This window comes from Stomoxys calcitrans, chromosome 2, assembly GCF_963082655.1.
Source record: "Stomoxys calcitrans chromosome 2, idStoCalc2.1, whole genome shotgun sequence".
Classification (NCBI taxonomy): domain Eukaryota; kingdom Metazoa; phylum Arthropoda; class Insecta; order Diptera; family Muscidae; genus Stomoxys; species Stomoxys calcitrans.
In genome coordinates this window covers 238,323,422-238,348,292 of record NC_081553.1, presented here as the reverse complement: position 1 = coordinate 238,348,292, position 24,871 = coordinate 238,323,422, and the positions used below count along the sequence as shown (strand labels likewise).

At 35.4% G+C, this 24,871-nt stretch overlaps 3 protein-coding genes and 1 long non-coding RNA gene across 6 annotated transcripts; 1 reads left to right on the top strand and 3 right to left on the bottom strand.

The window, feature by feature from the left end:
• Positions 1–5,672: 5,672 nt before the first annotated feature.
• Positions 5,673–7,566, bottom strand: LOC106087736 (uncharacterized). The gene has a single exon (XM_013252881.2). The coding sequence runs from the start codon at positions 7,459–7,461 to the stop codon at positions 5,914–5,916; it is 1,548 nt and encodes a 515-aa protein (XP_013108335.2). The 5' UTR covers positions 7,462–7,566; the 3' UTR covers positions 5,673–5,913.
• A 3,345-nt stretch (positions 7,567–10,911) lies between these two features.
• LOC106088133 (uncharacterized) lies at positions 10,912–12,042 on the bottom strand. Its single transcript, XR_001221388.2, has 3 exons — positions 11,808–12,042; positions 11,410–11,502; positions 10,912–11,349 (listed from the first exon to the last, which is right to left on the bottom strand). It is a non-coding gene; the product is annotated as an uncharacterized LOC106088133 (long non-coding RNA).
• A 48-nt stretch (positions 12,043–12,090) lies between these two features.
• Positions 12,091–13,395, top strand: LOC106088129 (neugrin). Of its 2 annotated transcripts, none has more exons than XM_013253458.2 (2): positions 12,091–13,134; positions 13,197–13,395. In XM_013253458.2, exons 1-2 carry the CDS (start codon positions 12,191–12,193, stop codon positions 13,312–13,314), a joined length of 1,062 nt encoding a protein of 353 aa, XP_013108912.2. In that variant the 5' UTR covers positions 12,091–12,190; the 3' UTR covers positions 13,315–13,395. The 2 variants fall into 2 exon arrangements, with proteins under 2 accessions (XP_013108912.2, XP_013108923.1); XM_013253469.2 differs by having other exon boundaries at positions 13,184–13,395.
• Positions 13,396–15,715: 2,320 nt separating this feature from the next.
• Positions 15,716–19,956, bottom strand: LOC106088065 (arginine/serine-rich protein PNISR). Of its 2 annotated transcripts, none has more exons than XM_059363227.1 (8): positions 19,290–19,956; positions 18,904–19,162; positions 18,542–18,824; positions 18,374–18,476; positions 18,133–18,189; positions 17,227–17,333; positions 16,862–17,165; positions 15,716–16,643 (listed from the first exon to the last, which is right to left on the bottom strand). In XM_059363227.1, the coding sequence occupies exons 1-8, from the start codon at positions 19,558–19,560 to the stop codon at positions 15,928–15,930; spliced, it is 2,100 nt and encodes a 699-aa protein (XP_059219210.1). In that variant the 5' UTR covers positions 19,561–19,956; the 3' UTR covers positions 15,716–15,927. The 2 variants fall into 2 exon arrangements, with proteins under 2 accessions (XP_059219210.1, XP_013108818.2); XM_013253364.2 differs by having other exon boundaries at positions 15,716–16,640.
• Positions 19,957–24,871: the final 4,915 nt, after the last annotated feature.

The following is a 24,871-nucleotide window of genomic DNA, read 5'->3' as shown; positions in this document are numbered from 1 at the left end:
TAGGCCTTTTTCTTCCAGAGACAATAATATATTGTTAATCGCTATGTGCCAAATGACTACATTCCTCTGTCCACCCATCTTTTTAGATCCAGCTGTTTCAGTGGATTTGCTGCTGGCACGACACACGATCTCCAGGGACCCAGACTAATAGGACGAAAATCTTTCACCTTCGTGTGGTAGGGTTTTCCTGCTTTCGAATTGAAAATGACCTTCGTGTCCCTCCATCCCACAGGTATATATGACATTCTGATACAAGCAGAGTATATCTCCCTTAGCCAGGGAACCAGTCTACCAGACACAGCTTGTAATTCAACCGGTGATACATCATCTGGGCCTGGCGACTTAAAGGAGTCGCAACTTATTATCCCCCAAAGGATTTTCGGCTCAGACACAATTTCCCTAATAACTTCCGATCAGTAGACATGTCCACACATTTTTCTTAGCTCAGCCTCTAGATGTCCCAATCGTGTGGTGCCCTTGTGGCTTTCGCCCTGTTGAAGAGGACAACCAGCGCTGGGTTCCACCAATGGCGGTTGCTGTTTGCCCCTTGGCTTAGGACTGGGAAATACGGACACAAGCGAGTCAGTTGGGGCCTTCGTATTCCGCTCGCCCATTATGTCTATATCCTCCACAGTTTTCACTTCCTTTTCTCGTCTAGAAGGGATAGACGTGCAGAATTTGTCCGGAAATTTATCCCAATCCACTTTTCTTCCGTTTAGCCGAGGGACCACTTCTGCAGTATTTTCTCCAAGGCTGAAGCTAATATAACGATGATCAGAAATCTGCGCTTATATCCTCCGATACAAAGGTAATATCTGGTAACTCCTGACTGTTCCTGGTAATAAAGGTCGGGTTATCCCCTTTATTAAAAATCCCAAGATTGAAACTTATAATGTATTCAATAAGCAGCTCACCCCTTCCTTTGACTTCCCCATATCTGGTTGTTGTTGTACAGTGAGGTGGCAGCACTTGCCGATGAAGAACTCCATCGGGTCAATCCGGTACGTACAACCGGCTGCCATGGGATTGCCCCTTTCACCCCTTTCGTTGGCATCCGGACTTCCCCGCACCTGGTTGTTGTTGTAGCAGTGTGTTATACACTGAGGCGGCAGCCCTTGCCGATTAAGAACTCCATCGGGTCAATCCGGTACATACAACCGGCTGCAATGGGATTGCCCATATCTGGCGATGTGCATTAGCATCACTTCCTACAGTGAGGCTCATCTTCACTGTAGGAAGTGGCTTCAACCAACAAGTTAAGGGTTGAATCGTGTGCCATATATAGGGAAGCCAGCCAGTAATGACTTATTTATTTGAAGGCTGAATGCTGCTGAATCTCCAGTCCTTGAATGGTTCGAATCCCAGAATTCTTAGTCCACGAACCATCCGGTACATATAACCGGCTGCAATGGGATTGCCCATATCTGGCGATGTGCATTAGCATCACTTCCTACAGTGAGGCTCATCTTCACTGTAGGAAGTGGCTTCCACCAACAAGTTAAGGGTTGAATCGTGAGTCCAGTCCAACCGGATGATCCACCCACACAGGGCTCGTCGGGTCCCGTTTCGATGTCTTTCCTTTCTGTCTCGATCATGGCAGGGAAATATTCAGTCTCCTGCAATCCGAAGTGGTCCATAGTTCCTCAGGCAAGTATTCAGCAATAACTGCTGAGTCGTCTCCTTATTCCCCAACACCACGGCTTCTGTAGAGCTTTAGTTTCAACTTATTGAATCCGTAGGATACAACTCCTTCAGACTTGTTGAGGTCTGCGACAGCCGGAGTTTAGTACGAATACTGAATATATCTCTTTGCACCATCAGCCTCATCCATTCTTCCAATCTTCCAGTCGGTGGTTGAAAGATTTGGATTAAATTCGCTTAGTCTTCCAAGTATGGATTCAGGATCTGAGGGAATCCTTGGCATCCAAGCATGCGCCATTGGTCGAGAAGGAATATCTGCGCCTGACCAAATCTCCGGCCCCGATACCAGCCTACATCGTCACAAACTGGAGGAGATCCAGGAAATTCCGCAAGAACATCGGAGTATACTGATGACAGTCCATTGACTTTTTCACTTCAATAATTCCTAGGTATGCAGCCCTGTTCTTCTCCTTCGTGGAAAACTGACATTACCAAACCTTTCACTAGCGACATCAGCAAAGGTTTTTGGACCTATCTTACTATTGTTCGCCCTAGTTCTTTTAGGCATGGGATGCCCTCTAGGTGACCATATCCTTTTGGCTGACTTCGGTGCAGTTTCCGAATCTAGACGTTTAGTCTTTGGGTTAGCATGTGCAGCGAATCCCCGAGCCCAATTTAGGGGGTCTCTCTCCCTATGAGTGAGAGTCTGTGGATCATTTGCACCAAGCCTCTCAATAAACATGAGAGCGATGCGCCTTCTTTTATTCCAACTTCTTAAAGAGCGTGTTGGTTTACCGGGAAAGGCCGATGGCCTAGGCAAATTATAGACTTGCGAAGAACCAGGTGTCTTCGTCAAAATCCCCTGCTGTCCAGTCGTCTGTTGGCTAGCGGAGCCCAGTCGAGGTGTCAGGAGCAGACAACATGCTACGGCATGATACCACCACCGCAGCTATTGGGTCTTCGGAGTCCATTCTAAGCCTACTCTCGGGCTCTAGATTTGCCGCTTTACTGGAAACAGACGCAGATCATGAACAGCCTGATGGAAAACGCTATCGTAGCTCTCCTTGAGTGACTTGAATTTTTTTTCGAAAATATTAACCTTTTTGCGAGTTACAGAAAAATTCTTGCGAAGCGAAATAATAAAGCATCCGCTCCACTCAGCGGTTCAAACTAAAATCAAACATATAATACGTATAATAACATATCATAATAACATATAAACTGCAATTTAAACCTAATCTTGAAACATTAACTGGATTCGTGGATGCTGACTGGGCTTCAGATGCAACTCTTAGAAAAACTGTGAGCGGTTACATCTTTAAAGTTTTTGGCTGCACAATGTCGTGGTGTAGTAAAAAGCTGCAGACAGTTGCAATATCATCCAGCGGAGCGGAGTACATTGTATTAAGCATGGCAACCTCAGAAGCTATATGATTGAAAGGTTTTGATCTTGATGCTATTAGAAATTATCAACCAGTTACAATATTCGAAGACATCCGTAGTAGTATTGGTATGGCATCGAATAAAGAAAGTAAGCGAGACAAACATATCAAAATAAGAGATAATATTGCTGCTGGTAGAGTAGAACTGAAATCAATAAGTACTAAGGACCAACTGGTTGATAGATTTACTAAGGCAACAGAGCAAAAACGATTGAACACACTAACAGAACTTATTGGCATATCCGATTGAAGGGGTGTTGAAGAGCAAGCTATTCTACTTTAAATTAAAATCAAGTAATCGGATAGTATTTATTCAAGTTGATGAAAAACTGTTATAGAAAAATTTTCTTCAGTCCATCTAGAATTTTCGAAGCTATCATTTGTTTTCCCGTTAAAATATTAAATTCTTTTTTTCCATTTCATTGCTCGCCTATAAGAGCTTGACGAAAATCACCACCTCCACATACAATGGCTACAACAAGTACAAAATAAATACCTTCTTAAAAAATACAAAATTGCGATACTTTTTGTTCAGACTATGTATAGGATTTTTTAAGTGATTAAAGGGTAATTTCTTAGTTTTTATCTTATTGGCTGTTTAAAACTGTTTTAAACAGCTTACGCACGTTTCGCGCTTTGTTTCATTGTCATTGTGATTAAAGGGTAATTTCTTAGTTTTTATCTTATTGGCAACACTGGTTTAAACAGCTTACGCACGTTTCGTGCTTTGTTTCATTGTCAAACATCTTACGTTTGGTCTATAATTTAACAATGAATAGTCTTACAACCGAACAACTCTTCAAATTATTGAATTTTTTTTATCAAAATGCGCGCCGTTTAGAAACTCATTCATTCAAAATTGCATTCAGCGACGAAGCTTATTTTTGGCTCAATGGGTACGTAAATAAGCAGAATTGTCGAATTTGGAGTGAAGATTAGCCAGAAGCATTGCAAGAGCTACCAATGCATCCAGAAAAAGTCTCAGTTTGGTGCGGTTTATGGGTTGGTGGCATCATTGGGCCCTACTTCTTCAAAGATGATGCGAATCGTAACGTAACTGTGAATGATGAGCGCTATAGTGAGATGTTATCCAATTTTTTTGCCCAAAATGCAAGAGCTTGACTTGCATGACATATGGTTTCAACTATACGGCGCCACATGCCACACAGCACGCGTAAAAATGGACTTATTTCACGCCCGGGACCGGTCAATTGGCCGCCTAGATCGTGCCATTTAAGCTTTTAGACAATTTTTTGTTGGGCTATGTTAAAGCTCATGACTATACGTACAAGCCCGCTTCAATTTACGCATTGAAAGACAACATTGAAGCATTTATTCGTGAGATACCGGCCGAAATGTTGGAAAGTGTATGCCAAAATTGGACTAAGCGGATGGACCGTTTGAGACGCAGTCACGGTCAATATTTGCACGAAATATAGTTCAAACATAAAATTGTATGGACCGTACTATCGATTCAAATAAAAATTGTATGCATTTTTCTGAATTTTATGTGTTTTTTTAACTTTCCTATAGATTTTTAAAAATCACCCTTTATGAAGAATACCGACTTTAATATTATTTACTGTTATATTGGGTTGCCCAAAAAGTAATTGCGGATTTTTCATATAGTCGGCGTTGACAAATTTTTTCACAGCTTGTGACTCTGTAATTGCATTTTTTCTTCTGTCAGTTATCAGCTGTTACTTTTAGCTTGCTTTAGAAAATAAGTGTAAAAAAGTATATTTGATTAAAGTTCATTCTAATTTTTTATAAAAATGCATTTACTTTCATTTAAAAAATCCGCAATTACTTTTTGGGCAACCCAATATATTTCTTTCACAAAATATTAAAAGTAAATAAGTTACAAAATGATACGACGAAATGTGAATTTTACCTTCGACTATGACTTGTGCTGATTTTCGCCTTCGAAAATCAGAATTAGGGTGATTTAATATATGGGCCGATTACACATGTTCCTGAAGGCCTATGTTCTCATTTACAAATGTTTATCACATTTTTTATTTATTTAGTGGCAGATTCCGGCACGGGATAGCTGTAAGCACCACACAGACCGGCTCTTGCACAAATACTGAGCGCATATGGTGCTCGCTATGATAAGGCGAGTTAATGGCGACTTTAAATAACCGGTCCTTTGGACCGGAACGAGCTTGCACCTCCACATAAAAATGTGGCGACAACAACAACAAGTGGCAGATTAAGAAGTACAATATTCGCACGTTTCTTCGAATTTCTTAGAAGTTGGACTTAAAAAATACTGATTATTAATAAAATTGACGAAAATGTAAACTTTATACTAATTTTTAGTTCGTGGTTTTGTCTCCTGGCAAGGCAACTGTAGTCGAGTTGCAATCCATAATCGACCCATAAAGTTTGCAGATCAACAGCAAATACATATTGGAAACAATTGTCACCAATACAAGAATTGAGATCATTGATACCAATAGAAAGTAAAAATTATTGCCACTCCAGTAAAGTAGTTTCAGTTTTCTCCGCGGACAAAAACACACTGATGGCCAAAACCACAAAAGTCATACAGCTTTCGGAGAAGAGTTGAATAATCCACCGTCAAATGCTTTCTCCAAATCCATGGACAATAGACTAGGCTGTATTTTGTTTTTGTATTTATGGCATTATAGTATTAAAACAAATTCATTTTCAATGAACATCACGTGTCTCCTACATTTTCAAATTTAAATTCATTTTAGTTTAAATCAGCAAATAAAAATAACAATTCATTGGGAAAAAAATAAAATTAAATTAAATAATTCTTATAACAAACTTGTTTTTCTAAATAAGAAATCTTGGTGGATTAGAGCAGCAACAGCTTGTATGGTTCTATAAATACGTCTAGACTTTCTCCATTGAATTCTATGGTATAAGGTCTAGTAGATTCATCAAAAAAAGCCTCAATTTTGGAACTCGTTTTAACTATATTTGCCATATGACTAGGTATAACAATAGCGAATATGTTGTTGTTTATTCCGCAATCGTCCAGCTGTACTTTTGCAATCTGAATACCATGTTCATGTATCACACCAAGTACCATTAATGTAACACCCCTCTTCAGACCAAACTTTTTGTCATGCTTCAAAAATTTTGAATCAGTTTTTGCTTTATCGAGCAAACGTTGGTACTGCTCTACATGTCCACCTTGCAAACATCGTTTAGATAACTTCCTCGGAGACTTTCTTAGAATTCTTTTAGCTACGGAGTTCTGTTGCTCTATTAGCTCTATCATTAAATCTAATTCCGATGGCTTTTTTCGTGGAGACGGTGTTCTGGAAGGTGTTGCTATAATTTGTGAAGGTTTTGGCGAACTGCATAGAAAAGACTTATTCGCATTTGTATTTTGAAAAGGCTGTGCGTCTGGTGAACTCCAAGAAAAGTTCATATTTGTTTGGGTGAGTGAATTAAAATCTCCTCCTAGTTTTGTTGTTTGGCCTTTACGCCCACGACTCATTTCACTTGTGCTCGCTGGTGTTGTTATTTTATCAACAATAGTTATATCCAGAGGTCTATACCGAGCAATGACTTTCTTTCTGCATTGTTTGCACGAGTTTGAAATTTTAGAAGAGCTGGTATTTTTCTTCACCAACGATTTTTTACTATAATCTTCTGATGTCACCGAAGATTCATCAGAAGATACTTTGGCTCTCAGGAGTGGTAAACTATGGTCACTTGAAGTAATGGATGGGGAGATAGGTATTTGCAGTTCCTCATTTTGTTGTGATAATATTTCCTCCTTTATTATGATTGGCAATGGCATGAAGTCATCATCACTATCAACCACTGAGGGTATTTTTCTCTTTTTGAAGGAGTTTGTTAAGCCAAAAGTAGTGCTCTTTTTCTTCACCCATGTTTTTCTGCTGCTATATTTCGACGTCATTGAAGATTCGTCCGAAGATACGTTAGATCTCAGAAGGGTTCTGGTATTGCCTCTAGATATATTAGATGGGGTTGATTGTGAGATGGGTAACTGAATTTCCTCATTTAGTTGAGGCAAAATCTCCTTTATTACTATTGGCAAAGGCATTGGGTCATCATCACTATCTTCCACCGTAGGTCTGTTTCCTTTTTGTGCTGTTGTATTCCTCTTCACAGAACATCCTATGGAGTTATTTTGTCTTTCAACGCGAACAAGTTTTAAAGGTATCTCAAATGACCTTCTCAATTGAATAAATGGATAAGTGTTTGAAATATTTTCATCCTCGCTGAAATGTTCTATTGTGTCCTCCTCATGTGTATAATTAGTTTTGGCATACTTTTTATTCGCTACTTGTTTCTTCTTTCGATTTCTAGGCTTATCGATTGGTATATTGTACTCTCGAAATATGTTTTTATACTTCGTAGTTCTCATTATAAATGATTCTTCATTGAAATACCTGCATATATTATTTTCTTAAATAATTAAATAATACCATTTCAGCTGACCATTTCTTATCTATCATCAGTGTTGGCAGCATTGGGAAGTTCTCCTCATACTGTTATTATGTTCCATGACATAATTACCAGGTAGTGTACCATAAACCAAGATATATTCATTCAGGTAGTGGCAGTTGCTCAACAACAAAATATTGAGTGCACTATCTGTCAAAATCGGTGATTAGTGCACTCTGATTTTGTCTATGTTACTAGTTCGCTCCATTTTTCGTTCGTCTTTTTGAAACATAAATTACATTTTAAAACAAGTGAACTTATTTCTTGCACCGCACAAGAATGACTGAAGCTTATTGTTTATTACTTAAATTTTGTCTATTGCTTATATTTCTGTATTAAGTTTCTATATATTGGTGCACAGTGGTCTGTATCCGTTTTGTAGTTCCTACGTTCGTCAGTTGGGGTGTTAATTATGTGCAGCACTTTTAATGTGTATTTGCTTTTGCAGTTTGGGTCTTGGGCTAATATTTTGACGTCCTTGAAATTTGGTACTTGAAATATCCTCGAGTTCCACAGTGGGATATGAGTGCAACCTTCTGTTTTAAAGGCTTTTCCTTTGCCTATTAATCCGATTTATGAGCGGAAACACTTGTCTTTAGTTTTTGTAGTGCCAATATATGCCATTGGGCATACATTGAACTTATCGTGTTCGACTTGTGTGTGTTCGATTTTTCCTCTTCCCTTATCTTGGTTATAGTCTTTCTAAATAGGCTGTTGACGGTATTACCGCCTTTTAGTGCCAGTTGGTATGAGTCCTTGTTGTAAATGTTGGAGTTACCAAATCTCCGAAAAGCCTGTAATATATGTTGTTCTTTTATAAATGCTTGTAGCAAGTTCCTTCGTATTCTTATCTTTTTTTTCCTTGCGGGGATCATCATTTTGCTCTAATATGTTTCGAATTCTCTTCTCATTTTTTATGTGGAAGGAAAAAATCCTTATTTTGAACACCCTATCGATAAAATTTGTGGCGGTGTTTATTTTTATCCTCCTTGGATGCTTTGAATAGAAGTTGACGAACCTTCCCAATGCTGTGTCTTTTTGGTACCAATCGAGCTTCAATCTGTTGCCTTTCCTGTGAACTGGTGTGTCAAGGTGGGGTAACATGCGGTTTGTTTCCCATTCCATTGTAAATTGAATCTGTTTATTGAATCAATTCAATATTCGGAGTGTGTTTTCTACTTCATTCTTGTCGATTATGCAAAATATGTCATCTACATATTTGGTCAAAAATCGCGGTTTGCTCGTCAGTTTATCAATACAATTGTCTGGTAGTTCCTTCATGATTATGTCTGGTACAATCGGCGATAATGGAGACCCCATTGGCATCCCCTTTTTCTGTTCATAAAACCTGTCGTCATACGTAAAATATCTGGAATCCTTTGTACATTAGTTTACCATCCCTATAAGAAATTTTTGTATATTCCTGAATAATTGTCCATTTCTCCTTTACTGTCTTTATTGCCAGATTGACAGGAACACTGGTGAACAAGAATACAACATCTAACGAGACTAGTCTTTAAACTCTTGGTCGTTCGTCGTACAATAATTAATAAAAAACACCGACATCTGTTTTTTATAATTGTACCTGGCCTCAAGGAGGCCACCGTGGCACAGAGGTTAGCATGTCCACCTATGATGCTGAACGGCTGGATTCGAATCCTGGGAGACCATTAGAAAAAGTTTTCAGTTGTGGTTTTTCCCTCCTAATGCTGGCAACATTTTTGAGGTACTATGCCATGTAAAACTTCTCTCCAAAGACGTGTCGCACTGCGGCACGCCGTTCGGACTCGGCTATAAAAAGGAGGCCCCTTATCATTGAGCTTAAAACTTGAATCGGACTGCACTCATTGATATGTGAGAATATTCATGGGCAAAATTTGCAATTTTTACATGGCCTCAAGCCGAACTATCTACGAAATTATAATCAAATAGGTCGTTTAGTTTTATCACTCAAATTGAATGATGACAATATATCTTTTAATAAATGGCGATAAGATTAGCCGCTTAGCTAAACGGGGATAGCATATTTTCCCATACAAACTAAAGGCTGTTACTATTGGGTTGCCCAAAAAGTAATTGCGGATTTTTAAAAGAAAGTAAATGCATTTTTAATAAAACTTAGAATGAACTTTAATCAAATATACTTTTTTTACTCTTTTTTTCTAAAGCAAGCTAAAAGTAACAGCAGATAACTGACAGAATAAAGAATGCAATTACAGAGTCACAAGCTGTGAAAAAATTTGTCAACGACGACTATATGAAAAATCCGGAATTACTTTTTGGGCAACCCAATATATTCGCTTTTCGCGATATTTTTCACCGATTACTTTTTTAGATAATAGATTTAAAAGCAGAACAACTTGCCGATTTCATTCAATAGGACATTCCCTCATTACTTATGGTAAAATTGTAATAAAACTGTTATTTTATCATTGTTATTTGTGTAGTTTTTCAAGAAAGTAATCGCGAAATTTCCGAAAATCGTTCTTTCGGTGGTTTGACAAGGTTACCACATTTGATTTTTTTTTTGGGTTTCTTGCCATTTACATATAAAAAATAACATGACACCCAAGAATTTATCAGTTGCTTATGAGTATGTATAAACAAAAATGTGAGTGTGTGGGTTGTACCGAAATACATTTCAACCAAGCCCACCCCTTTGTAATTAATATATAATGAAAAAGAAAACAAGACAAATGCAGAATTTATTTGTAAAAATAATTAGATTTTGTAGTATTTCACTGTTATGGCTGGTACTACGTTCGTTTTTTGCAACATTTTTCGTGATAAATTTTTTAGATAATAGATTTTGACGCAAAAATCTTTTTGATCTCATTTAGTGAAAGAAATATGTACTTTTTTCGGGTATATCTTACTCATATATAATTTACTCATAAATAAAAAATACTTTCTTATTTATGCATCCACAAACACTTTATTTTATTTTTTTTTCAACCAGAGTAAATATATGTGAGCAATATGAGTAACACTAACAAGCACTCAGTTACAATTAGAAGTTTGACGATCACGTTTATTTTGCGTAAGAATATGAGATGATGAAGTGGGCGTCGCGAAATGTAAATTTTCCTTAAATGAAAAAACAAGTTATGACGAAACGAACACATTTGGGCAAATTTTTCCGTTTGTTTTTTTTTTATATGGAGTTTCAACTCGAAAAACGAATATATTGGGTTGCCCAAAAAGTAATTGCGAATTTTTTAAAAGAAAGTAAATTCATTTTTAATAAAACTTAGAATGAACTTTAATCAAACACACTTTTTTCTAAAGCAAGCTAAAAGTTACAGCTGATAACTGACAGATGAAAGAATGTAATTACAGAGTCACAAGCCGTTGAAAAAATTTGTCAACGCCGACTATATGAAAAATCCGCAATTACTTTTTGGGCAACCCAATAGTACAGGCCTTTAATGGGCAAATAAAACACCCCTGTTTTTGTACAAATGAAACAACCTTTTAATAACTCAGCCATGATTATGCATAAGGATTTTTTAGACACTTAAGTCGACTTTGACTTTTCTGCAAAAAAAAGTCGATAAAGATCCAAGGTAAATTCGCAAACGATAAATTGAACATCTGTGGATAGATTGTTAGAATATAAGTACTGCAAAAGACGAGAAGAATTTTGGGGTCATTTTCATATATACTAAATAGTAAATACTTGCCGCAGTCCACTAAACTACTGCTCTATAAGGTGGCTATTAGACCGGTGCTAATCTACGGCTTTCCAATTTGGTTCACCATCTCCCCCACTGCGGCCAAAGAATTGGAAATCTGTGAAAGAAAAGTCCTGAGAAAATGTGTGAACAAACATTATCAAAATCGCACAAAAAGATATGCAAATACTTACATCTACAATTCCTCAGGTATTGAACCTCTATGCTCCTATAGGTTAAGGCTCCAAAAAACTTTCATTGAAAAGCTAGCCACGCATGAAAATGACCTAATGAAGGAAATTTATGAATTAGAGAAAAATTCAACATGGGCTGATTCAGCTTATATATAATAATATAATATAATAATAATATATAATAGTATATAATACTATACGATAGTATATAATAGTATATAATAACATATAATTTATAATATTTTTATATGTATTCTAAATACTCATAATGAGCTTAGCTCAATTCGTTTTACGTACTTAACTCCAAAAACCAAATAGTATATAACATGTTCAAATGTTCTGTCCATTGCATATGAACATCTCTTTTAAATATATATATACAAGCCTGTGATATTTACATTTACATTTATAAACTGGTTATCCATGTCGCTCTGTAAGCTATTGTTATTAACAGAATATTGTTATCTCGTTATAGTTGTTGTCTAGTTATAAGTAAATTTTTGTATTAACAGACACTCTTTGCTCTGTAAGCAACTGTAAAGGCCGAGAGCAAGCCTTTTTGATTTTTCACTTTGTTTTGATATCCATATTCATATCTATTCAATTCATTGTAAAGCACGTAGCCAAGTATCCATATCATCGTGTATTGGAACGAGACAATAATAGTTCCGAATATAATTTTTTTTTATTGTTATCGATAAGTAGTACATACAAATGTAATCGAAAAAGAAGAAGACTTAAATAAACACACACTTAATCACTTGGTAGAATATATGGAAAAATGATTGTGTTTCGTAGAACTTTCATAACTTCAATTAACCTTCAGAAAAGAAGTGGTTATGGCCGAAAATCTCTTCCTGGGTTACAGCGCCAGATATCTGTACATGACGAAGTGGATGTGGTTGATGAAATTGAACGAAATCCCGAAGGATTTGGTGATTTAGAATCGGACTTGCTTAATGTTCATAAAACGCACAAGCGCTTTGAGCAAGAACTTGAGGATCACAAAGACAGAATAAGGAAATTCGTTGTGAAATCGAAATATTTTCGGGACGCAAAATTACCAAATTTTTTAACATACGCGGAAAAGCAGCAAATAAAACACCTGCACGAAAGTGATTCTGAACAATGGACAGTAGAGGCATTGTCGGAAAGTTTTCCCGCAAATTGTGAAATAATAAAAAAAATTATAAAATCCAGGTGGAAACCGTTCTCAATAAAGTCTCACGATGCTTCTGTTTTTAGAAATTGGGAACTTTTTAAAAAGGGCAGTATAAAAGTTCCAGCAGATTTGGAGGTTCATTTAAAAAAGTTTTGCCATAGAAATGTACAACATTCACCCAACGTAGCTAGTTTTGAAAAGCATGTTAATGCACCATCATCCACAGAATTCTCTTCCATTGTTAAAATAAGTTCGCAAAGTAAAAGGAGTGATGGGCCAAAGGTCTTACCACTGTGTAGTGGAAATGATGAAGACACGGTATTACTTGGCAAAGTACTAGATAAAAAATATATGCGTTTCACAGATTTGAAGAAAAATAGATCAGAAACAGAAGGTACTGATGTTATTGGAATGAATGGCGTTGAACAGACAAGTAGTAGCAGCTTACCAAATCCAACTGTTACAGCTGACAATTTTTCTCTCCGATTGTCGGAATCATTTTTAAATGAAATTGAAATCAGCAACGAAGACCGGAAACGGTTTGAGGTTTCACGAGTGAAGGAGTAAGTATCACGTTTATAATATAAGGAAAAGCTATGTTTCGAATAACAGTCAACCATTTCAGCCGTATTCATATTCCACGGAAAATATTTAGGAAAGGGTCTATTTATCGTGTTGATGACTCGTATTATGATGATGATGGAGAGTTTCTTTATCGTGTACCTGGTATGACCAAAATTTAAGGAAAGGAATTGTTCATATATTTTCAACATTTTAGACATATGTGTTAATTAATTCAAATAAAAGTCTGTTATTGAAAGTAATTGCCACTATTATTCACATCGATTCAAGTTTAAGCTAAATGAAAAGCGACTTCATTTTTCCTCCCATTTCTATTTAGATAAGTTCGCGATGTTTTGCAACACAAGTCCTTAACAATGGCCTAATATAGAAAGCCCTTTAGAATGTTTGCTTCTGAAGTCCTAAAAGAAGACACAATTGAGAGCATAAATTAATTTATTCAACCATTTTTAAATTGTATATGCGGGTATGACCTGGTTTGACGTTGGTTTCGTTTCGCAGGCTAATGTGAAATGAGTTGACCCGTATGATAGATTTCACAAAAAATAACTGAAACAATTTCACTAAAAAGTTTATGGTGAAAGCAATGTGAATTCCTCCTTTTACTGAAATAACACCTTATAATCACAAAACAACTGTGATAACACACCTTAAAATCACTAAACAACTTAATCACTGTCGTGGTTGAAAATTTTATAATTTTTAATTAAAAACTTAATTGGTTTAATCATTTTTTAATCGAATCCCAAACAACTTTCAAGTATGGTGCTTAATGAATTTAATTAAAGGCTATTTTGTCTCCTACAATATAAAGTTAAGGACAATGACCCATATTTCGGCAGATCTATAGTAATAACATGACAGCTGGTTTTACGTGCCGGAGGTTCCAGGTACACAAAAAAAATGTCACGAACATTTTTTCAAATAAAAATTTAATTGAAAAAAAGTTTTCAATTAAAAAATTAATTAATTTTTAATTGTATAACAATTTTTTCCACTTACGATCGTGATTGAAATTTAGACAATTTCCAGATTCCAGATTCAATCATTTTTTTATTGAATCTGAACTTTTTTCAATTACGATTCTAATTGAATCAAAAAATTAATCGATTCAAACCATTTTTTAATTGAATTGTAAAAATTTTATATATAAATTGTGATTTAAAATTAATTTTTTCAATAAAATAACGGTCTAGACCACTAGGTTTCTTTTACTTTTTGTCACAAATTTATTGAAAAACCAATGATTTCATGAAGGGAAATAGCTATTTTCATTGAATTGGCGAATGAATCGGGTGATAAAATAACGGTCTAGACCACTAGTTTTCTTTTACTTTTTGTCACTAATTTATTGAAAAACCGCTGATTTCATGGTGGGAAATAGCTATATTCATTGAATTGGCGAATGAATCGGGTGATAAAAAGAAAAAAATTTTAGTGGTCCTTTCAATCATTTTTCAATGGAGCGGAAACTTTTGAAGGCTAGCTCCTAAAAATTTTGATAAATACTTTCTATACAATCGTATATAAGATAAAACAGTTTTTCGACCACTTTTTTTAGAGGTCGTTTACGGATGGCAACTCAACTATAGTTGCATTGCCAAGAAATAAAAATTAGTATAAATTTGAAAATTTTTGTCAGTTTCATTCGATATCAGTATTTTGAACGTTTAACTACTAAATAAATTGGAAAAAAGTATGCAATTCAATGCAGAAATGGACATTTCTATAAAAATTTGCCCGTTGGCAACTCAACTGAAGTTGGGTTCCAATCCATAATTGACATATATATTTCTAATCGCAATTCTAATCATATTAATGATCAAAGTATGCATATTAATGGCATAACGATCAATTAAAAAATTAATTGGAAATTTCAAAAATTTTCAATAATTTTTTAATGGAATTGCAATTTTTTTGTTTGAAAGATTTTCAATCACCTTTTTCATAACTGTGATTGAGGTATTTTCAATTAAAAAAAATGAATTGGATCAATTAATTTCGTGATTGAAATCGTTTTTACTTTTCTATGTGTCATATATAGAAATTAATTGAAAATTTCAATAATTTTTTTAATTGATTCAATTAAAAATTTCAATAACTTTTTAATTGAACATTACATTTTTTTAATTAAAAATTTTTTTGTTTTCAAAAACGTTGACTGATATTACCACTTTTCGTAATTGAAGCAGTTTCAATTAAAAAACTTATTGGATCAATTAATTTGGTGATTGAAACCGATTTCTAATTTTTTCTGTGTAGGTGTCGTTAGTTATATCAGCTCGGCCGAGAAATTAAAAAAAATCTATTTTACAGAAAAAAAATAGAGTCTTAGATGTTTTCCGAGATTTGTTGCCTCTAAAACCGGTCATTGGGCCCATAGTGCACTATTCATTTATAAAATATCGCTTGCCTGTGAAGGAAACCAAGTTGTACAAATTTTGGTCTGAGCAAATTAAACAACAACAATAAGATTGCTTGATGTTAACGAAAAAGTGCTGAATTCGGTTTGTTCTTCCAAAGCTAAATTGTAATGCTAGTTTTTGCGAATTACAAAAAAGATTTACTTGTATAATATAATTTATTTATTTTCAAAAATGTTGTGAGTCGCAAGTCAGCGTTTTTCTCTACGTTTACCACGTTCAGGAGATACTAAATCTAAACTAAATCCGAAGCAACGCCGCCATAGCTGCTTAAAATTAAAAGCTATGTTTAACAAATTAACATAAAAATATACATCCAAAAATGTGGTAAAAAATTTTGAAATGAAGAAGTTAGTGTCTGCGTTTACCAGAATATGAATAAGAAGACCTAGAATGGGACCGAGAATTATCGCGGTGACTTCTGGAACGACTGCGAGAATGGGAAGAGTAACGTGATCGGGAACTTCGTTTTCTTCTGCTTCTATACGTGTCGTCAGAGTCACTGTCGTGCTTATATCGATTTCGACTGTAAGATGATTTGTCATATTTATCATAATTGTCTCGACTGCTACGGCTATGCGATGAGTGTTTTTTTGTACCGGAGCGCCTTCGATCATATTTTGAGACATCCGATGATTCAGAAGATGACGAACCTGTCGATGACGTTTCCGAGGACGAGGAAGTTGAACTTGAAAAAGAAGAGCTAGATGACGAGTCGTCACCATGTCTTTTTCTTTTTTCGTATTTGCGCCGCCCCTCATGCTCGGGGTCCTTCTCAGGATCTGATGATTTTTTTTGCCTTAATGTTGGAAGGGTGTCATCAAGAGCTTTAAAATTAGCAGCAATGGCCGGGTAATTGTATGATGGAAGTACATTATTTTTGGTGCACACAGCTTGGCTCTGGCTTGTAACAGTCTGGGAAATGCCACTTGTAAAAATGTTTCCCTTGCTTTGTTCGACAATACTTGTGGCTGTGGCTGTCATTGTTATATAATTGGCATCTCTATTATCGCTAAAACGTGTCGTACGTTCTTTGAGAGTACCGCGATCTTTGTGCCGTTTACCTGCTAATAAAGAAAAAGTAGTTAAGCCTCACATCTTGAGCTTGGTCAACATTTTTAATTATTCGTAATATTCGCTTTTGATATGCATTATACCATAAGCTTATTATAGAATTCTTCTCTTTTCAACAATGCAAATTAGCATTTAGTGAAAACTAAGGAACTTTGACTATGATTGAAATCGAAAATGTGGAAATATATACACTGATTATAAACAGACGCACCGTTTAATATTTGTAACTTTGTATCAGTTGTCTCACCAGAATCTCTTTCATTTATTTTACCAAACATTTTTTCTCTGCCTCCACTAGACGAATGTGCTGAAACTGATTCACTTGTTACCATGTTGGTCTTTTCCATACCAGTGGCGCTCTCGCAGGTTTTGCTTTTATTTGTAGCACTGTCATTTTCGACGGCGCACGACATATTTTTAAGTTTCTCCCCTTCTCTCGCAGCAGCTGCTGCTACTTTATCTTCGATTTCGTTAGCAATTTTTAAAAACGACCTTTTCTTCAAACGCAACGATACCTTAAAATAAATAGCAAATGTAGAATAGAAGAAATTTGAGAACTTGTCTCAATTAAATTACCTTTATGTCTTCTTCCGAATCGCTCTCCGAAGGGAAAGTTTTACTCTGGATGTTGGTTTCATTGTCATCCTCTTCGCTACTGGAACTATCACCATAAACTGCTAATCCTACAAGTTATTAGTTAATTTGAGCTAGTTCAGGGGTTGTTTTAACTTTATTTATTTAACTTTATTATTTGTTATAAGAATATTAGATTGAAATTAAAATCCATTCATATACATACATGGTTATGTATGATTTTGAAATATCTATGTGTACAAGAAAATTATGGCAGAAATTATAAATATTGAATATTTCCCTTCTTTTGGACAGTTTCATCGCTATAGATTAAGCATTAAAGTTCTGACCTGATCCGTTGTGTTGTGCAAGTCCTAGTGTGTCTTATTTGCCAGCAAAAGAGAGCGAGCCAAAAAAAGTTTACAATTTGATAATTAAGAAGATGCCAAAAATCATTGGATGTTATTTTTGTCTGAAACAGATAGTGCTGGCCAGTTTGAAAAAGGAAAATTTGTCTACTATTCTACAAATTTTACCGCAAAATATTTGTGGAAAAACTGTTTTTTGTAATTTTTTTTTTTTTGTTTACTTCAGTTTTTTAGCTACTCTCACGTTCACTTTATTTTGCCCTGATTCAACAGACCTAACAAATGAGTAGTTACGTAAACATTTAAATGTGGAAACTTTTCGCCTGTGACGAGGAAAAAAACAAACAAAGATTATATTTCATAACAGACGAGGAAAATATCCGATAGACTTTTCTGCCCCACTATATTATTCATATGTATTACAAAAGGGAGGGTTTCAATTGAACAGTTAACTAAACCTCCTAGAATTCAGACAAATCGATCTTTCGCATTCTATCAGAAGGGTGTTATATAATACGACAAGACTTGAGAATTAACTTACCGAGTTTGCCAGTTATGGAAGATAAAGCGCTTTGTTGGATAACTTGTGCCGAAGACGCTTTAAGTTTGTTGTGTAAAATGTATAATTTTTAGTTATAAATTATGGTAGAACTTTGATAGAAAACAAGTGCATAAAATTGAATATTTCTGGTTCAACAAAATAACTTACGCATCCTACGAAAGGAGGTCATCTTCAGGGGTAAGAGATAAATATAAAAAAACAAGATATTGATATAAAGTACCTTTCAGTTTGTAGTTTTTTACGGTTTCGTTTGCTATCTTAGCTATTTCTTCATTTGTAACTTCCAACAGTAGCTCAGTCAGTGTTTGACGAACAACGACCATCTGGAAATGAAATTATTGGGTTGCGTGCGTAGCTCATAAGACTTGCGTCGGGTGAAAACACTTACTAAATTTGAAAGCCTTTGCTCATAAGTTTCACGGGATTGCTCAACAATAACTTCTAGATCTTCACTTGAAACGTCTTCATTTGGAAGACCTTGTCTTGGACACTTTTCAACAGCCTCCGTTTCTTCGGTCTCTGGGCTGGAGTCGATATCATTGTTTAAATTTAATCGGTCTGAGTTTGCCTCTTCAAATAAAGGGAACTTGGCGCTTTCATCGTCAGAAATGCGAAATGATTTCTTTTCCTGTTGCTTTTGCTTTTCTCTTTCCATTTTTTCTAGTCCTTCCCTAGAGAGAGAGAGAGAGAGAGAGAGAGGAAAGGATATAAGACATGTATAGGCACATGTTAAAAAAGTCGCATTTGTACCTAATCCACGCTGGTAAAACTTTTCGTTTGGAAGCATCCATTGTGTTTGACGAATTTTGTGGGTCACTTGGTCCATCCGGTAGAGAACGAATTTCGTTGGGGTGGGGAACATTTATCTTCAGTAAGGATGGAATGTGCGATGTTGGGTTGGTAGGACGTTTCGGTAAGCTAGAATCGTAATGTGTTTTGCTGTGGTTGCTACCCCATTTATTCCACTGATTAGTTGATCTTTGGAGAATAAAGCTCCCTTCTGCACCACCTTAAAAAAGTGTATAAATTTTACTTAGTGTAAATATAGAAAACAGCATTGTGGAAAGGCAAAGCAAAGACAGATCTGGGTTTATCACCAATAACTAAAGCCATCCCTTAAATTATTCTTCTCATACCTGTTTCAGGCCTACTTGACCAATTTATGTTTGAGTCATCGCTCGAGTGTGGCATTGCCTTAAGACTTCTATCGTTGTTGTCCTTCTCTACTTGCTCCTCGATGTCCATGTCGGCTTCACCCTTTTCGTCATACTTAGCACTGGATGTTTCACTTTTAGCACTGTCCCTCATTTGTATCCATTGCTGAGCCAGTTGTGCCCAATCAATGTTATGGCCAGATGCCATAGCATTCGCTACGGCAGCCTGGTTTATAAATTGGTAGCCACTCATATCGGCTAAATATGTTCTATCTCTTATATATTCTTTAACAATAACACACCGAAACTTGTCGCAAACCAAACTCTATTCAATAAATACCTAATAATAGGGATCAGGAATGGAAAAGTCAATACTATAGTACTATTTTCAGTTCTTTTTCAACCCGCACATTATTGCGACCATTTCAGTACCAAAAATTTTCTTCGTAATGAGGAGTTTACATGGCACATCATTATTCGTGGTTACTGTAGTGGTTTTTTCCGTGTTTCATTTATCCATAAGTGGATTTTCTCGTTTTAGGGTTGGTATTCTACTCTGCTTTCTGAATAGCCGCTGAAATTTTAAATTATTTTGCGAGCGAAATTTGACAGCAATCAAATGTTTTTGTTTCCATAACAAAACGCGTTTCATTACCTGCACATATTGTTTTCTCTTTTTTTTATAAACATTTTCTCAAATAAATAAAGGAAAACGAACCACTGAGACCAATAAACAAACAAAAATGATGCCGGCAATAGTTTTAAGTGTTGCCACTGAGTAGTCTTTTGCCATTTTTCTCGCTATAAGCAGAGTACCACTTTCCGCCCTATTTTCAGCTAACGTTTTTTTATATGGAGTTTGGCAGCACTCCGCCTGAAAAGCTAAACAGAATACTCAGCTTAAAGCGCAGTATGTACCTCTGGTGAAATTTTCGTTACCGTAAGAAATGCATTCACATAGCCTAAACGATGTTTTCTTTACCGGTACTGTTAACGAATATTTCGTTTACGGGTACGCATCTTAAATGAAATTTTCCTTGCGTAACAAGGTGACATAATAGGCATTGGAATTTTTTTTTTGCAACTACGAATGAAGATGTTTGCTTTAATAGCTCCATGCAACATGAAAAATAGTTATTTGCAAATAAACCCGTATAATTCTGTACAAAATTTGGCCAAAATTATAAATCAATGTTTGTCGCCATCCTGTATTCTACACAACTATTGGGTTGCCCAAGAAGTAATTGCGGATTTTTCATATAGTCGGCGTTGACAAATTTTTTCACAGCTTGTGACTCTGTAATTGCATTCTTTCTTCTGTCAGTTATCAGCTGTTACTTTTAGCTTGATTTAGATAAAAAGTGTAAAAAAAGTATATTTGATTAAAGTTCATTCTAAGTTTTATTAAAAATGCATTTACTTTCTTTTAAAAAATCCGCAATTACTTTTTGGGCAAGCCAATATTTTTCAGTTGCGACATAAATGTCTTGGCTGCAACCGAAAATTTCGCTGGAGGTGCATACTCAGCTTAAGCCTAGTACAGACTTCATTCGCAGCGAAAATACCAATTAAATTATTGCGAAATCCAACAGATTCCATTCCTTGCCAAAATACCAACAAAAGTTATACAACAACACACAACAAACATAACATTATTGAAGCAGAGTTGATTACTGCTCGTTTCGTGAGCAACTAATTACTTTTGTAATTAATTGAAGCGAAATGTGTGTTAGCCCATCGACATGTTTCTTTTTTTTTTTACTCATAGAACTTAGAATGTAGTATTTTCACTTTTCTACGGAATATGTTCGCATTTTCTTCGTCACCATTTTTTTTATAATGCCTGGCACTATGTTCATTTTTTTGTGATTACTTTTTTTAGATAATAGATTTTGAAGCAAAAAAACTTGCTGATTGCTGATCACTTACAGCTGCGTAAATTTTTTTTATTTTGATGCCATATTATTTTTTATATATAAATGGCAACGTTTTGGCCAAAGAAACCCTAAAAAATCAAATGTTGAACCACCGAAAGAACGATTTTCGGAAATTTTTCCGCAGAAAGGAACCGAGTACCAGCCTTAAGCAAATAAACATTGTTATAATGATGAAAATACAAATATAAAACAAATTTGTAAAAGATAAAACGCCGTTTACACTGATCATTAAACCCGGTTTAAAGGCCTTCGTCAGCTGATTTTATAAAGGGAAAACAAAATCCGGTCCTAGTCCGTACCATGTGGCCATCATATTTAATATTCGTGATCTACTCCCGAATTCTTTTCATTTGAGTCCTGTTTTAACTTGATCGCCGTATGTGCCTATTTGGAGAGTTTTAGGGTCAGGCGGCCCCCTAGATACTTGGACCCCATTTTAAACATCATATTCGTATTCAACTCCTTTTTTTGATGGTAAAGCCTAGTACGGACTTCGCCTTCGTAAAAACGCATTATAAAAATATGCCGACAAAGAAAATTCGAACACATTCCGTGGAAGTGGTACTGAGTTCTTTAAGCAAAATAGTAGCGACATGCTGCTGCACCAATACAAATTTCGGTTCAATTAGTTGCCAATGTAATTAAATGCTCAAGAAATGGGCACCAATCAACTCTGTTTCAATCTTTGTTGTGTGTCGTTGTTTGACTTTTGTTTATGTTTTGGCAAAGAATACAGTCCGTTGGATTTTGTTATAATATAATATTGCACTAGGCTTATGGGAGAGGGTCTGCCCTCCTTCCAGTATTAAAAATTTTATAGCTTATTTCTCCTTCCACACCAACCAACACAATTTGTGACAATGTTAAGAAAATCTGTTTAGTCGTTCTTGAGTCCATACGGGACAAACAAATTTAAAAATACCAATTAATCTTCTTCTATATATAAAAGAGACGCATGATTGGCTGACTGACTGACTGACCACTGCCCAGCTCAAACGGCTAAGCTAGAACAATGCAATTTTGCACGAATGTTGGTCGTAGGCGCGAGATAAGCTGGGTTTGGTGATATTCGTACGTTTAAGCCTAGTACTGACTTCATTCACAGCGAAAATGCCTATTAAATTATTGCGAAATCCGGCGGACTCTTTTCTTTGTCAGAACACAGACAAGAGTCAAACAACAAATACTACAGTATGGAAGCTGAGTTGATTCGGTCCATTTTGTGAGCATTTAATTACATTTGCTATAAAAAATTGTGCGAAATTTATTTTGATGCAGCGACTTTTCTTTTCGATACAGAATGTGGTGAAAAAAAAACAAAAATCACATTGGTTTGCCTCGAAGTCAAGTAGTATAAGGGTTGAATCGGCCTGCTGCGAAACATTTGGTCTACCTGTTTTTTGGGATAATGAAACAATTTCAAAAAGTAAGGATTTTTGGTGAAAATTGATAATATTAATGATTTTTTTAGTTTTCCGAATAATTGCCTTATGCATACCTATATAATTGAATTCTTTTTGTTTTGTCATTATAATATTAAAATAGAAATAAAACCAATTTTAACAAAAAAATTTCTATGTATTTTGTATTGGGTTTATTTTAGCAATATGATCTCCGCTTATTACACAGTAATCTGTCAGGAATCGCTAACGATAAAACTAGGGTTAGCATAGTTCGATTGGTGGCAGAATAGGTCAAATACCCAAACAACTAGTATTGTTCGGTTGCAAATATTGGGTTGCCTAAAAAGTAATTGCGGATTTTTTAAAAGAAAGTAAATGCATTTTTAATAAAACTTAGAATGAACTTTAATCAAATATACTTTTTTTACACTTTTTTTCTAAAGCAAGCTAAAAGTAACAGCTGATAACTGACAGAAGAAAGAATGCAATTACAGAGTCACAAGCTGTGAAAAATTTGTCAACGCCGACTATATGAAAAATCCTTATTTTACACTTTTTTTCTAAAGCAAGCTAAAAGTAACAGCTGATAACTGACAGAAGAAAGAATGCAATTACAGAGTCACAAGCTGTGAACTTTAATCAAATATACTTTTTTTACACTTTTTTTTCTAAAGCAAGCTAAAAGTAACAGCTGATAACTGACAGAAGAAAGAATGCAATTACAGAGTCACAAGCTGTGAAAAAATTTGTCAACGCCGACTATATGAAAAATCCTTTTTTTACACTTTTTTTCTAAAGCAAGCTAAAAGTAACAGCTGATAACTGACAGAAGAAAGAATGCAATTACAGAGTCACAAGCTGTGAAAAAATTTGTCAACGCCGACTATATGAAAAATCCTTTTTTTACACTTTTTTTCTAAAGCAAGCTAAAAGTAACAGCTGATAACTGACAGAAGAAAGAATGCAATTACAGAGTCAAAAGCTGTGAACTTTAATCAAATATACTTTTTTTACACTTTTTTTTCTAAAGCAAGCTAAAAGTAACAGCTGATAACTGACAGAAGAAAGAATGCAATTACAGAGTCACAAGCTGTGAAAAAATTTGTCAACGCCGACTATATGAAAAATCCTTTTTTTACACTTTTTTTCTAAAGCAAGCTAAAAGTAACAGCTGATAACTGACAGAAGAAAGAATGCAATTACAGAGTCACAAGCTGTGAAAAAATTTGTCAACGCCGACTATATGAAAAATCCGCAATTACTTTTTGGGCAACCCAATAGTATTGTTTACTTCAAGATTGTAGCAATTCTAGCATAAAACTAGTTCCCTGCACCAGCGGGTAATTATAATACGCACATAGAACCAAAACTCGTTGACAGATAGTGCACTTCGTGAGAAAAAATTGTACTCAGCTGTTTACGGTACACTACCTGGTAATTATGTCATGGCTAAAAGGATTTAATAGGGCAAAAATTAAAGGGCGTCTCGAAAAAATAAGATTTGGTGAACATTTTTCCCGAAATAGTACGTTTAGTGCCGCAATTGGTACTATTTGGTATCTTCTTTAGGGATTGAGCTAGAGCTCTGAATTTTCTCACTTTTGGCGAACTAGTACGGACTATATGAGTTTTTGGAATTATTACATTAAGGTATCAAAAAAGTATCTCAAAGGTACGAAAAGTTTGAACTTTGCACTAGAAGAACAGTTAGAGCAAGAACTATGTTTATTGTGGCAGTTGCCCAACAACAAAATGTTGAGTGCACTATCTGTCAAAATCAGCGATCAGAGTTACACTGATAATGTGTATGTTACTAGTTCGTGCCATTTTTCCTTGTATGTGTGTTTCATGGTTCTTAAATAAAATACACACACACAACCAAAACCTGTTGACAGATAGTGAACTTCGCGAGAAAAAATTGTACTCAGCTGTTTACGGTATATTACCTGGTAATTATGTCATAGCATAAATGTTTGTTGTTGCGAAATAAGGGGGTATATAGAAAAATAGTACTGGAAGCGAGAGAAAACGTACGTGTAGCATTTGGTACTAAAACGTACAAAAGATCTCAAAATTGCGATAAAGTTACACCTGTGCAGTGTATATTGGGCGAATAGAATAGATTTTTTTTAATTCGTGCATTTTGGGTACTATGACATTCAAAATGGTACTTTCTTGACAGAGTGATCTGAAGTTCTCAAAATTGGGGTACAGCTACACCTTG

Excerpts from the sequence above, each read along its gene's own strand:
- LOC106087736 (XM_013252881.2), bottom strand. The coding sequence starts at position 7,461 with ATGAGAACTACGAAGTATAAAAACATATTTCGAGAGTACAATATACCA.
- LOC106088129 (XM_013253458.2), top strand. The coding sequence starts at position 12,191 with ATGATTGTGTTTCGTAGAACTTTCATAACTTCAATTAACCTTCAGAAA. Across the intron at positions 13,135-13,196 it reads GAGGTTTCACGAGTGAAGGA|CCGTATTCATATTCCACGGA; the intron begins GTAAGTATCACG and ends CAACCATTTCAG.
- LOC106088065 (XM_059363227.1), bottom strand. The coding sequence starts at position 19,560 with ATGAGTGGCTACCAATTTATAAACCAGGCTGCCGTAGCGAATGCTATG. Across the intron at positions 18,477-18,541 it reads AGCAAAGGCTTTCAAATTTA|ATGGTCGTTGTTCGTCAAAC; the intron begins GTAAGTGTTTTC and ends TTTCATTTCCAG. Across the intron at positions 16,644-16,861 it reads AAAGTTACAAATATTAAACG|CAGGTAAACGGCACAAAGAT; the intron begins GTGCGTCTGTTT and ends TTTCTTTATTAG.